The following is a 14,909-nucleotide window of genomic DNA, read 5'->3' on the forward strand; positions in this document are numbered from 1 at the left end:
CTGCTCTAATTAAGTCATTACTTTTACAAAAATAAGTTACATATATCTACTAGATAAGCAATGACAAGATGATAGTTTTTACCACCCAACCATTAAAATTACCAAGTAAAAGATTTTCTTGATATCAATATATTACATATTTAAATAAGCAATGACAAGATGATAGTTTTTACCGCTCAACTATTAAAGTTACCCAAGTAAAAGATTTTATTGAAATCAATATTTTACAACATAAATCATATCATATAATACGTATACGTTTCGAAATTAAATTATTGATCATATAATATGATTGTACTACCAAAACCATTTGTGCAAGTAACTCTCAAAGCATCAGCAGCACGACTTTCATAAATGGTGTCGGTTAACGCTACTTGAATTGACCGCAAGAACGCGCATAGAGACACGTGGGGGCGAGCATAAACCAGGTAACACCACGAGACCCGAACCGAATCATACTCGGTTATTTACAATAACGTTGGGTCCCGAGTCTAAGAATACCATTAAATGGGTCCAGCTCGGGTCGGGTCTTGCTTAACTAATCCATTTACTCATAATGTAAATAGGGTAATACACACGAAACACAAACCGATTAGACCCGTGACCTGTTTATTTACAATAAAATCAGTTCTCAAATCCTGAGAACATCATTAAACGAGTCGGAGTTGGGCCCAAATATTTGTGAAAACCGTTTATTTAAAAAAAGAACAAAAAAGCCTTCTCTCATCGATCAGAAACAACCCTCAAAAAAATTATGTCCGGTCAATCCCCAACCACCCACCCATCCTCCGACGGCAACTCCACCACCAGCCACCAATTGGAAACCAAACCCAAACCCAAACACAAACCACCGCCTGTCAGAGACGACTGCTGGTCGGAGGCCGCCACCTTCACCTTAATCGAGTCTTGGGGAGATAAGATCCTCAAACTCAACACCGGCAGTCTCCGTCAACAACACTGGCAGGAAGTCGCTGACGCCGTCAACGCCCGTCACGGCCACGTCAAGAAAGCTCGCCGGACTGACGTACAGTGCAAGAACCGAATCGATACTTTGAAGAAGAAGTATAAAGTCGAAAAGGGTTTGGTTTTGCAACTGGGTTCCGATAACTACACCTCGCCGTGGCCCTTTTTCTCGCCGCTTGATTCCGTCAACGGATCTACCTTCAAACCGCCACCGCCGGTGAAACCCAAAACTCCGGCGACGGCGAAACGGATGCCCATGGCGAAAACCCCGCTCCCGCTTCCGCCGCCGCCGTCGTCGGTGCCGGTGGGGCGCCGGTCGAAACGGCCGCCGCCGTCGGTTTTCCGGCGGAATTTCCCCTTCATGGCGGCCGGCGATTCCGATAAGTCGTCGAGCGGCGGATATCGGAAACGGAGTCGGAAGGATGACCCGTACGGACAGTTGGCGGAGGCGATTGGGAGGTTTGCGGACGTGTACGCTCGGGTGGAGTCGTGGAAGCAACGGCAGATGGTGGAGTTGGAGAAGCAGAGGATGCAGTTCACCAAGGATTTAGAGCTTGAGAGGATGAAGTTGTTGATGGAGTCCCAGGTGCAGTTGAGGAAGTTGAAGACCGGTTCACATCCAGGTCAGTTGTATCGTGTATTTGTTGTGGGTGAACATAGTACACCACCCTGCCTCTTTTTCCTTAGGATAGGAAGCACATTTGGGCAAAAGGCCTGTGCCTTATTATTATTATGCCTCCTGCCGCGCTACGGTTTAAACCATGTCGTTTTTGTGTGCTTCACACTTTTTAAATCCAAGTTTTTTTTGAGTATTTGATGACTTAATGAACTATAAACAAAGTTCCATCACCGTATTTTGGATATATGTATTTGTTCATCTTTTTAATCTCATCTGTGGCTGCTCTTCTGTTACCCAAGATTTATTTCAATTTCACCATGTTGTATACTTTGTGAAGCTTGTTTTTTTTAGCTGGTATGTTGAATGATGTGTAAATTGTATTCTAATAATGATTATGTTGGTGTGCAGAAGTGATGAGTCGGCTAGCATGAGCTGAGGCGATGGGTTACGTTTACTGGTTGATGCACATAAGTTATGTAACAAGATGGTTAATGTGGTTTAGGTAAAGCTTAGGTTAGTGTTTATGTTCTGAAGAAACAGTACCTGTTGGAGCATGTTTTGGTTATATGATGGTGGCAATCTAGGGATTGTGAATGGTTTTTGTTTTTACATAAAAATGATGTTGACATGTTTATGTTTTTACTTTTTTACATTCAGTGTCCATTTCTCTTCTAACAGTTTTAGTAGATTCAAATGAAGTGTATATATTATATAAGGCTTTTCTTTTTTCTTTTTTTCCAAGAGAAAAGCAATCAACAAAGTGATTGCTTAAGTTGGGTTCTGGTTCTAGTTTCATTTTGGGTTTTCATCGGTTCGCCATCAACTATGGTATAATTAGGTTGGAACGGGTTTCAAATAACAGGGTTACAACCCGGTATGTAACATTCGTCAATTTTCGGACCCGAAAACCCGACTCGCTTAAATTTTCAATTTTGTTTATAAATATATATATATCCAGTTTCGTTTCATGTATTTTATGTATTTCATGTGATATTCGTAAATTTATATTATTTGTATTGTGTTTGTTAAACCGGCCCATTTTATTATTTGATGTGATTCGGTTAATTATACTTATACTCACATGTTACAAATTTCATATGTAATAGTTTTCTTTCATAAAGTTATTTAATGATATTAACCATTACTAATATGTATATAAATAAAAATTATAATACTCGTGATTTTTCTTTATTCAAATATCACATAAATAACATTATTGATGCATAACCAACGTAAATCATTTTAATCTAGTTATATCACATTTATTTTTACCTAAAGTTATTTATTTTTAAAAGATGAAAAATATCTTCCTACACCATTCAAATTTTGGTCAAACCTTCATCCCCCAAATCACTCTTCTAATTAATTTTATCATTAAAACATTCTAAAGAATAACCTCCTTATTTTAGTATAAATAAGAACTCACTCCCACCCCTTTCATTCTTGCACCACTCTTTGACAAGTTCAAGAGATTATTTTTTTCACTTCAAAGGTAGGATTTTAATTATTCAAGTCTTCTTCATCTTATTTCTATTTATTTTAATTCTTGTTCATACTAGTTAATCAAATGGTCACATGACCATAATCATGTCTAGGAATCCACATAGTCCATACACCAAGGTGTATAGGGTGAATGAGACAAAGAACACAAGGAGATGATCGATTACACGAATGTCACACTTGAAACGTTCTTACATCTTTATTTATCTGTTTTGAATATTTATTTTTTATTCAAAGGATCCAAGGATTTTTGATGATATATGCTCATAAATGTTATATAATCATATCCAAAAAAGTCCATAATTTTATTTCATCATAATCCTTTTCAAAATCATTAAAATATTACTTTTAGTAATATTTCAGTTTTGACATTAGATATAGTTGTTAAAGAAAGAGGTATATCTTGTTCATAGCAAACTGAAAAAGTGCAATACCAAATTCTATGATGTACTTCATTGAAATACGGTTCTAAAAACTATTTTTACGTATTCTAATTCATTCGTATGAATTCACAATCAATATTTTATAAACAGTACGCAGAGTCGTACCTTCTGATTTACATGGCTGTTTTGACCTATTTAGGTTACGAATTTTAAAACCTTTTCAAATCAAAGTTGTTCAAAACATTCTAATTTAGTAGACTGGAAAGTTTTGATAAAACAAAATTGTTTGATATTTTAAATACCTTAAACAAAACAGAACAATTTCCATTCAAAAAAACTGATTTTGTATTTCATCTTCCTTTTTGATATTTCCTTGTTATAATATTATTATTTATTAATTTTATTTAGTATTCTTTAAAATTTACAATCCCCTTAGTTTTTAATTATTATATTTTGTTTATTTATAGTTCGTGGGGATCGATCGTTCATTTTCTTTAACGCGCTTTCGGTTGTCATTTCAAGTTTGGCTTTAATCTCAAAGGTGAGTTTACATACCCCTTTTTCCATCTTTTTTTATTTTTGGAGTAGCATGTATACCTTATTCAATTTTATTAATATTTTATTTTTACATCTATTCAAAACACAATTCAATATATGTTTATGTGTGATTATTGCATGCTCTATGATAATGCTCTATGTGTTTAATTGTTTATTTTATGTTTGGTAGTTGGTATCTCATCCTCATCTATCCTCATCTAGAATGATCATACATTTTACTAAGTACTTTGATTTCGTATCAACAAGAACGGGTCCACATCTATTTAGTTGTTTATATTTTCATAAGAATTGTGATTTATCTCTCTCTCTCTCTATATATATATATAACTAAAACTTATGTATTCTCACCAACATTCGTGTTGACAAACTTTATTTTTATACATGTTACAGGTACAAGTAGTTGATATTATTCAAGATTGAAGACAATAGTTTGACCTTAGGATATCTATTCAAATAACAAAATTGTGATATATTTATTACGATTATTGAACTTGTGTACGTGTTTAATGTTAATGAAGTTAAATATTTATTGTCGCTTTAATTAGTGTCTTTTGAGCTACTGTGCAATCAATACGTTACGCCTTGGCATATTCCGCCGCCTTTGATCGGGGTGTGACACGGTATACAAACATATTAATAACCCTTAAAATAAACCCAGAATTAAAAATACTTGACCTCATCGTCAAATATCTTATCAGAGAAGATATCAACTTGAATCCGAACATAAATTATGGTATAATTCTGGGTCAGGTATTGTAACACCTAATTCTTTATTTTTTTTATAGGAGCCGGTTAAGAGAACGGTTTTCTTCCCAATTTTTTTTCTTTTCATGTTCGGATTCAAGTTGATATCTTCTCTGATAAGATATTTGACGATGAGGTCAAGTATTTTTAATTCTGGGTTTATTTTAAGGGTTATTAATATGTTTGAAGTAACTTTTATATTGTTACTTGTAGCAAAAGCTACGGATGAAGACAATAATTTATGTATACATTAGATTCGGCTTTAAATTATAATTTTTAAATACAAAGTATTACAATAAGGTATTATGGCCAAGTATTAAATACAAAGTATTACAATCAGTTATTGTGGCCAAGTAAAATAAAATAGATAGCAAGCACTAAAAGTAAGCAAAAGTATACCTTTAAAAGAATCTCATAAAGAGCAAATTTTTAAGAGTTTACAACTTACAAATCATATGATATTATTTTAAATAAGAGTAAAATAGTCTTTATAACTTTAAATCTCATGTTGTTTTAAATTTATTAAAAATAGTTACAAGTTTTAATTTTACCCTTTAATTTTGGTTAAATTTTATTAATTTGAATAATAGTTACATTTTCCTCCTAATTCTAAAGAAACTACTCCCACGACTTTTAAACTTCCATAACTTTTTCACATCTTAATATTTTTTTGAAACAATTACACCATAAAAACGAGTGTTTCCTTTTAATTTGAGTATGATATTGTTGTAGTTTATTAGTTTTAAAACGAACATATGATGTGATTACCAGTTTCTACCAGCAATGAGTCGGGCAGGTTCGGCTGATGGTTGATTTGATTCGGGTCGGGATGGGTTCAGGTCAAAATGGGCTTCAAGTTAAAACTACGTCGGAACGGGTTTCGCGTCAAAACATGTGTTAAAAAGCGGTTTATTTGAAATTACTCTACATTTCATCTTTGTTTCTTGATTTTTGTCACCCGTAACGCACGTTCAGGCATCCGTTATGCGGATGATATTGTATACACATACTGGGTAGCTCGCATTTAGGCATTGTGTGATGCGCTTACCAACACTGGTTACACGTTTGACCACGTTAAATGCATACCATCGCCGGGTTGCGCGCGTACTAACATTGGTCGCGTACACCGCTGCATCGTGCGGACACCTGGCTAGTTATCGTATGAATCATTTTGCGAGTTGACTCTAAGACGAGTTTAGACTATCCCAAAACTTCAAACCTGATAAAAAAATTTCTCTTACCCGTTTCTAAACATCGGCCCGGCATCATGTATCTATTGGGTAATTATCTAGTTGAATATCAGGTATATCTGCGGATTTTTGATATGTTGTCAGGTATATTATATACCACATATAATTAAAATAAATCGGATGTATTATATACCGTATATACTTCAAGTAAAATAGGTTAGTAGGAATTAAAATATAATTGGGTATATTATATACCATGTGTACTTAATATAAAAAAAAAGGAAATTCATGTCAGTTATATTATCGGGTAAACGAGTTTCGAGTTTATATTATCGGGTAATTAGGTATATCATCAAATCCCATTACCATTGTTATTTATACTTTTTCAATATAGATAGTAATATAAACTAACAGATAAAAAAATGTGTTTGGCCCAATCCTTCTCCCACTACCGTTGTCTACACATCGATGAGGGCCAAAAAGTGCATAAAAACAAGGAAGCGCGGTATTCACTGTATTTTGAAACTCGTTTTGGACTCCAAAATGAGCCATTGCGCGTGATCTAAGTTTAATAAGAGAAAACTTGGTCGTGCTCGAGCCTCATTCGTTTGTATTCGTATTATCTTTATGTCATTACTAGTCTATAAGCCCGTATGATACACGGGTAAAAAAATTATTTTCAAAACATAGTAACTAATATGATCTATGAAAATTTAAATATAAATAAATAAAAAACCAAGTACCATAAATATACATAAAATATGAAAAAGTATTTTAAAATTTATCACAAATTTCTAACTACTTATATGTATGCATCGTTTGAAATTGTATTTAAAAGATTACCCTCACTATCTAGGATAACAACTTTGAGACTGTCTCATATTATATTACATGAATACATGGGTTGAGTCAATACTTGAAATTAAAGTTTATGATGAAATAAAAAACACTATTAAATAAAAATAACAATACCATTAAAAAATTTTAAATTTACAAAGTTGAAAAATCTTGTTTATCTGGGTGTTTACTCATATATTAATAATACCGAAATCATAATCTTACAATGTTCGAAGTACCTAGACAATTATGATCTTTGGTCGTTAAAAGAAATAATCTTACAATGTATAACTTTGTTTTGATTCACTTGCACAAAAATCTAGAAAAGGTAAATGTCATAAATAAATTCAAAGAACATATAATTAAGCGAAGATATAAGAGAAGTCAAATTTATTAGGAAACCAAATGATAGCATGTAAGGTGGTTCTACCATACATTAAAAATGAATTAACGAAAACAATGTATATTCCACGTCCTTTTGTAGTTTTTGTTCCTGCTGTCAACCCGGAAACATTTTCTAGTCACATTTGAAGCACATAAGCTTTAAACATTTTGATATTCAACCTCCATCACAATTAGTTGTTTCAACACATTACTTACTCCACTTAACCCATACTTTCTCAACCTCAAGTTTATGCAAAAAATAAAAATAAAAAATTAGATATATGCATATGTATAATATAATTTCATCAAAATATAATGGCTGAGTTATCACCTATTCAAATGAAATAAATAATTAAACGACTTCACAGATTGATAGCAATTATCATATTATTAAACTTTTTCTTTACCAAAACTCCACTTAACTAAACGGGTTGGGTTTAGATCAACCCAATAGGTCCATGGACTTACAACTTTAACCTATATGTAATCATTAGTTATAAATAAAAAAATAAAAAGTTTAGATACAATGCATACAAGACATAAAGTTTATTCACTGCTCAATTCCATATAACTGAATGAACATTATTTGAGAATCCAAAAACCAATACATATCAAAGTGATTCTCTGCAATGTAGCTGTCCATATATACAACTTCAAACGTGAAAATTATTAATATAAAATAACAACTAAAATATAAAATAGAAAAACAATTGTAAAACAGAATGAAACTTTCAACTAAAAATTTTAAAATCAAACTGCAGGGGACCTACAATACCGGGAAACATTTTTTTTTACCAACAAAGATAATTAACGTAAACCAAAACAGTCCAATAACTTCAAATTAGCAAGGAGCCGAACATTAAATTTATCCAAACAACACCACCCACTAAAGCTTGGTGTTGTGGTTACCACCTGTGGCCGTATGGCCTCCAACTCACCTCCACATTGGACAACACCCTTGCCGCCCCCACCATCCAAGCATTTTACCGGCCCTGCTTGCTACCCATGTTTACCGCCCCTGTACAGGAAAGGGCCCCTAAAGCTGCAAAATACAATGGTTAGACTTTTGAATAGATTTTTTGATATTTGAATTTTAGAAGCTTATTTTTCAAAAACACAATATAAAACTTATTGAAATCTGTATTTCGATATCAAATCATTTTAAATGTAAACAAAATGTTTGTTAAAAATTAGAATTTCTATATTTCAATATCAGTACCATACCTCTAATTGAAACATGAGGTGAATTGGTTCAATTTGAGTAGCCAATTACTTAGTCTCCGCAATAAATTAAATTTTAAGCAACACAATATTCATGGTACATAGAGAGAATCATGCACATATCCTTAATCTGGCAAAACAACTACTCCTAGCATCCATCTACATGTCCTAAGAAATTGTTTTACAAAACAGTTTACAAATAAACATCAAAAAATATAAAAATAAGAAAGTATAATCATATTGTTTGTGAAAGATATAAAGCTATATGATAAATAGCATTATCAAAAAGTTACTACTAAAAGAATGACATTAAATCGAATGATCGTATAATATCATCAAAAGGTATTACAAAAGAACACTCAAGATTCCTAATTAAGATTTTAAAGTTATAGGAAACTAAAAACTTTCAAACAACTCTCAAGATTGCAGATTAAAATTGTTAAATGACTGATATTTAATTAATTCTACTTGTTTTTTAGGATTTTATATTTAATAAAAGGTAGTGATTTTACATTACAATAAAAATTATATATAAAAGATTTAGTTCCTGTATATTAGCATACTCATATAAAACACTCACAAAATTGTATTTTAGATAGCTGATCAAAACAGTTTCGGATGCAACACATAAATACACAGTTGTTGAGTTTCAGTTACTGCTTATGATCAATTTCAACCGCACCGTTCCGTGCATTAATCAGAGTTTTGGATACTGGGCGTGGTCTTTTACTTTTTGGTGCTCTAGGTTCTTTCAAATTAAACGTGTTGTTCAAGTTAAACGAACAAACACGAGTATCATCAGTTCGTGTTCGTTCAATTCGTTTACATGCCTGTACAAACAAAGAGTGAAGCCACACATCACATAAAGGTGGATGATTAATTACCAGCCAGATGTGTTAAACGGCAATCGAAAAAGATGCATTTCATAATACAATGTTCCATATACTCTTCTACAACTTCTATAAAATCCCCCTGCAACAGAAACGAATATAATAAATTGATTTAACTCATTAAAAACAAACTTCTTGTGCAAAAAAAAGATATTATACCTATAATGGGAGCATTCATGGTGTTTTTGTGTTAATATGAAATGAGCTTTAAGGCTGCTTGAGAACCCTAACGCAGTGTGTGAATCGAGTCGCGAATAACTTCTGCAGTTAGAACAGACAAAGAATGTCACTCAGTCATGCTTCCAGTTAAAATTAGGGCTTTTCCCCGAGGTCTGGAGAAAGCTGAAATCAAATGGGATGTGTCTATTTATCTATCTCTTGACTCGAAATGGGAGCATGTTTGAAAAAGGATCTTAGAGTGTCTAGGGTTGGGCCAGGAGGGTCTCTTAACGCCTTCTTTTTTCTTATCGGAGTTCTTTCACAAAGACTTGCCATGGTAAGGAAGCCGCATGCCAAGTATGGTTCGTAACAATCTATCTTCCGGGGCATATGATGATTCTTTCACCATTTGGGGCGTTAATTTACCTACTAAAATATCACCTGTTTCCACCCAAGATCCCAGCATTACAATTCCATTTTTGTCTAAATTTCAGAGTAAATGGACTTCTAAATGCGGTATTTCATATGTTACCCTTTCGGGGCCTTGGTTAATCTGAATTTCATATTTACGTATATGAAAAGAAGTGTAAATATCTTCATATACTAAGCGCTCGCTAATGAGTACTGCATTTTCAAAATTGTAACCTTCCCATGGCATATAAGCTACTAATACGTTTTTCCCCAAAGCGAGTTCGCCACCAACTGTAGCAGCACCAGACGCTAAAATTTGTCCCTTTTTAATGCATTTACCCAGAGCTAAATTGGGGGGGGGGTAACCGAATATAAAAAAAATACCAACGAGATATTGGAATCAGATTCAAAATAGGAACGGCTGAAACAAGTGGTGATGAGAATGGGCCGGCGGTGTCGGGACGACGACCAGCAGACGGTTTGATGCATGTTTGAAAGTAACGGCGTTGATACGAATCGTAGATTTGATATTGAGATGGAAAATAGGGTTTGAATTGAATCTGGAGTGTGGAAGATGGAAAGTGAGGCGAGGGAGACTGTGGATTGAGAGAGTGAAAGAGGTTTTTGAATATGAGTTGGATCAAGCTTTTTTCTCTCTCTTCTCTTTTGTTTGTTTTTGTGTGATGAGTTGGTGAGGGAGGGTATAAAAACGTCGGATACCTTCAATGCATGACACGTAAGCAAGTGGCATGTATAGTTGACACGTGTCCCAAAGCTCTATATAAATGACACGTGTTCCAACCTTTTCTTCTTTTATTATATAGTAAAATAAGATAAGATTTGAAGTAAAGATGTTAATGGATGAATATCATATTATATTAATAAAGTATAAAAGTTTTATGAAGAGCTTCATCTTTTTATTATTTTTGTTTTATTTTTGTAAGAATTTTTCTATCATGTTTTTTCTCTATATATGTCTCAAATAATATAATTTCATTTCATTTAAACCAAGATGGTTACTACAAGGAGCAATAGATAATATTGCCAATTGTATAAATAGTTCATCTTTTGTTTCTTTTTGACAGTTTGCAAATGGTGGCACATTACTTGTAGCCTTGTAGGTGTATAGTTGTATCTAACAAATTCGGATACACATATTATATAATTTCAATTGATAATTTTGGTATTTTACTAAGTACTATTTTGGATTTTTGGATTAGTTAACGAGAATTTTAAACCTCTGTCAATAACCATGGTCTTGTGTTCAGTTTCTAGTTTTACCCTCAACCTCCATCTAAAATAAGAGAGATACTATGGTACCAATGATTTTGTGTCATTCAATCAAATTAAACTCCCATTATACATGAAGAATGATACAAAGAGACAACCCTACATATATGGACAATATAATCTATAAATAAATATATGGGTATTTATCAATACAAATTAAATTAATGCAGTTACCTTTTTTTTTTTTTTGAAAAGCTCCCTTCATTAAAACCAAGCGCCCTATCTCTAAGAAGGAAATAGGGGACGCCCAAAGCAAACAAACAATTTCATTACATCAAAGTTACACCACCCTTTCCAACCTACCGAATACGTTTTAACTCTACTCTTATACCAAAGATGCGCCAAAGATTTAACATCCGAAACTATCTCAACCACACCTCTTCTTCTGCTCGAAAAAATTAACTCATTTCTAGCTTTCCATAGCCGCTAACACATTAATATAGCAATGCCATATAAAACCTTTCTTTTCTCCTTCGGGACCAACATTTAGCTATGAATATCTGACACTTCTTTGACCGAAAACAGACACTGAAATGGAATTCCACACCACGCCACTATACCTTGCCAAACCCCAATAGAAATCGCACATGCCGAGAAAAGATGATCCACTATCTCTTCATATACACCACAAAAAACACAAACAATCATCAACCTCAATGTTCCTCCTTCAAAGAGCCATCCTAGTTGGAATCCGGTCTAAAGAGGCCCTCAACATAAATATGTTACACTTATGTGGGAGCCATTTACACAATTTATAAACCTCACCATTAATTACCAACTCCTCACCCTTCAGCCATTTTTTAACCATAGCCACTGAGAAGATTTCATTTGACCCATCATTCCATTTCCACCCATCTTCTTTAATAGATAATGTGAAGCCAACAACCAACCTTTGATACTCCACCAACTCACGACAATGGTCTTTCGAAGTGGTGTACCTGTTCCAAGACCAAGCCACAGCAGCAAAATCATTATTTATCCCAATTCTATCAGCTACAATGCACTATTTATCTTTTCCAAGGCGAAATATGTCCGGGAATAACTGCCTTAACGACACATGGGTGACCCAAGAATCAATCTAAAATCGTATTCTTCTTCCATTCCCCACTATCCCACGAAACATATTGTTAACATCTTTTCCTTGAACCTTCACCTTGTAAACGGCAGCCACCAACCTACTCCAAGCACCCGCCATTCTTCTATTACATGGAACCACGTCCCACCTTCTCTTAGAACCATGAATTGCATCAATAGTCTTTCTCCAAAGTGCTTCAACTTCGTTTCGATACCTCCACATCCATTTAATTAAGAGAGCGTTATTACACAAATCTAGTTTACTAAGACCCAGCCCACCACTTCGCTTAGGACGAGTAACTTTATCCCAAGCAAGCCAATGAACTTTAGCCCCCTCTGTACCACCCCCCATAAAAACTTTTTGATCAACACCTCTAGCTTCTTAATAACACCAACCGGAGCCTTGTAGATTGAAAAGTAGTACGTGGGTAAACTTTCAAGTACCGACTTTATTAACATTACCCGACCTCCAATTGACAATGTATTAGCTTTCCAATTGGAAAGCTGGTTTTGAAAACCTTTACCACCGGATCCCAATTAGATATCCTGTTCATATTAGCACCCACATTAATCCCCAAATAAACAAAAGGGGCTTCATCGGAGCGGCACCCTAACACGCCTGCATTTAATGATACCTCAATCTTACTTTTACCAATTTCGTAAAGAGTTGACTTATGAAGATTTATCTTTAAACCGGAGCAAAGGAAGAAGATCCTCAAGATCCTCTTCATATTCATAAAATTAAAATCGGACCACTCGTCCATGATCATTGCATCATCAGCGTACAGAAGATGAGACAGGTCTGGACCACCATTCTGTAACACCACCCCATCCAACACCCTTATCGAGCACACCTTATTGATAAGACCGGATAGCGCTTCCATAACAATAATGAACAAGAAAGGGGAAATGGGTCCCCCTACCGAATACCTTTACCACAATCAAACTCAAAAGTAGGCGTGCCATTAACTAAAATGAAGGATCTCACAGAAGACAACACTCCAAAAATCCATCTATGCCCCCGTTCAGGGAAATCCATTTGTCGCATAATAGACAACAAAAACTCCCAATTAACATTGTCATAAGCCTTTTCGAAATCTATTTTAAACATAAATAACTCCCTCCACGTCCTAGTAGCGCAAGATAAAATTTCGTTGATCATGAATGGACCGTCCAAGATATACCTACCCGAAAGAAAGGCCGACTGAGTCTCATAAATAATACCACCCATGACCCCCTTCAATCTATTAGCCAAGACTTTGGAAATGGCCTTGCTAGTCACCCCTATAAGATTAATCGGACGATACTCTCCAAGCGTGACAGGATCACAAACTTTTAGAACCAAAGTAATAAAAGACAATCCCACTCCCCGATTAATACAACCCGACTCAAAAAAACGTATTGAAAATTTTCCCGAAATATTTCGAAAAAAACCTCCAAAAATGCTTTATAAACCGAAAATTAAATCCGTCTGGACCAGGGGCTTTATCATCATCACACTCAAAAACCGCATCTTTAATCTCTTTATTTGTAAAAACGCCACTAACCCCTCCGCATCTACTAAGCCAACTTTCTTTAATCCAAAACAATCTAAGCTCGGTTGAACTCCCAACTTCTCAACAAATTTGATTTTAAAAAAATTATACACCTCTTTTTTAATGTTGCCAGGCTTAGAAACCCACCTCTTTTAAAAAATTAACACACTAACTGTGAGAATCAAGTAGTGCAATTATATATACAACATAATGTAATTATTGTATAGTGTAATTACACTATGGTGTAATTATATAATTACACTACTTGTAAATATAATTACACTACTTGATCCTCACAGTTAGCCCGTTAATATAATTTGTACGTTAACTTTCCTTTCTTCTAAAAATTACTTTATTTTAATTACATTAACAATTTTTCGACCTAACTTATAATTAGAATGAATGAGCTTTATGGATCCTTTTAGAACCGCATTTCTCGATTTACAAGAAAATACCGTAACACCACGGACTTTTCAAAATTTATAAACCAGGCCCATTTCGATATTTACGGAAAATTTTTCCGCATTTATCGAGTAAATTAACTATTATATTATTATATTATTATTTAATTAATTATATATTATACATATATAATATATAATTAATTATAAATATATAATATATATTTATATTATAAATATATAATAGTTAATTAATTAAATAATAATATAATAATAGTTAATTTACTCGATAAATGCGAAAAAATTTCCTTGAACATCGAAATGGCTTGGGTTTATAAATTTTGAAAAGTCCGTGTTGTTACAGTCTTTCATACTCTAGGGAATTTCGTCCGGAAATTAAAGGAACTATAACAAACATTAAATTATGAGGAAAGGAAAATTTTAAAATAAAATTTAAAAATGAATCTCTTTATATCATTTATCCAACAATTTTATAAATATCTATTGAAGTATTTTTTTATATAATTAAATCATGTTTATTACGATAAAACTTGATGATGATATTTATAATAAAATAATGAAATAAATAGCCTTTGGAAGATATCACTCGATCATCAAATTCCGAACCTTTATTTAGATTTAGACTCTTTATTCAATTCGTATTTATTTTGCAACTATTGTTACTTAGGAGTTTCTACTCGATAATTTCCGAAGAGCGAAACTCTTGTTTACTACCATTATTACCGCATT

At 33.6% G+C, this 14,909-nt stretch overlaps 1 protein-coding gene and 1 long non-coding RNA gene across 2 annotated transcripts; one reads left to right on the forward strand and one right to left on the reverse strand.

The window, feature by feature from the left end:
* The first annotated feature begins 738 nt into the window (after positions 1-738).
* On the forward strand, positions 739-2,206 carry LOC143562401 (trihelix transcription factor ENAP2-like). The gene is made up of 2 exons (XM_077050214.1): positions 739-1,586; positions 1,991-2,206. Exons 1-2 carry the CDS (start codon positions 755-757, stop codon positions 2,011-2,013), a joined length of 855 nt encoding a protein of 284 aa, XP_076906329.1. The 5' UTR covers positions 739-754; the 3' UTR covers positions 2,014-2,206.
* A 5,435-nt stretch (positions 2,207-7,641) lies between these two features.
* LOC143562402 (uncharacterized) lies at positions 7,642-9,606 on the reverse strand. Its single transcript, XR_013140475.1, has 3 exons — positions 9,449-9,606; positions 8,403-8,558; positions 7,642-8,220 (listed from the first exon to the last, which is right to left on the reverse strand). It is a non-coding gene; the product is annotated as an uncharacterized LOC143562402 (long non-coding RNA).
* Positions 9,607-14,909: the final 5,303 nt, after the last annotated feature.

Source organism: Bidens hawaiensis, unplaced genomic scaffold (genome assembly GCF_021521415.1).
Source record: "Bidens hawaiensis isolate Kalapana, Puna unplaced genomic scaffold, B.hawaiensis_p1.1 tig00020995_1, whole genome shotgun sequence".
Lineage (NCBI taxonomy): Eukaryota > Viridiplantae > Streptophyta > Magnoliopsida > Asterales > Asteraceae > Bidens > Bidens hawaiensis.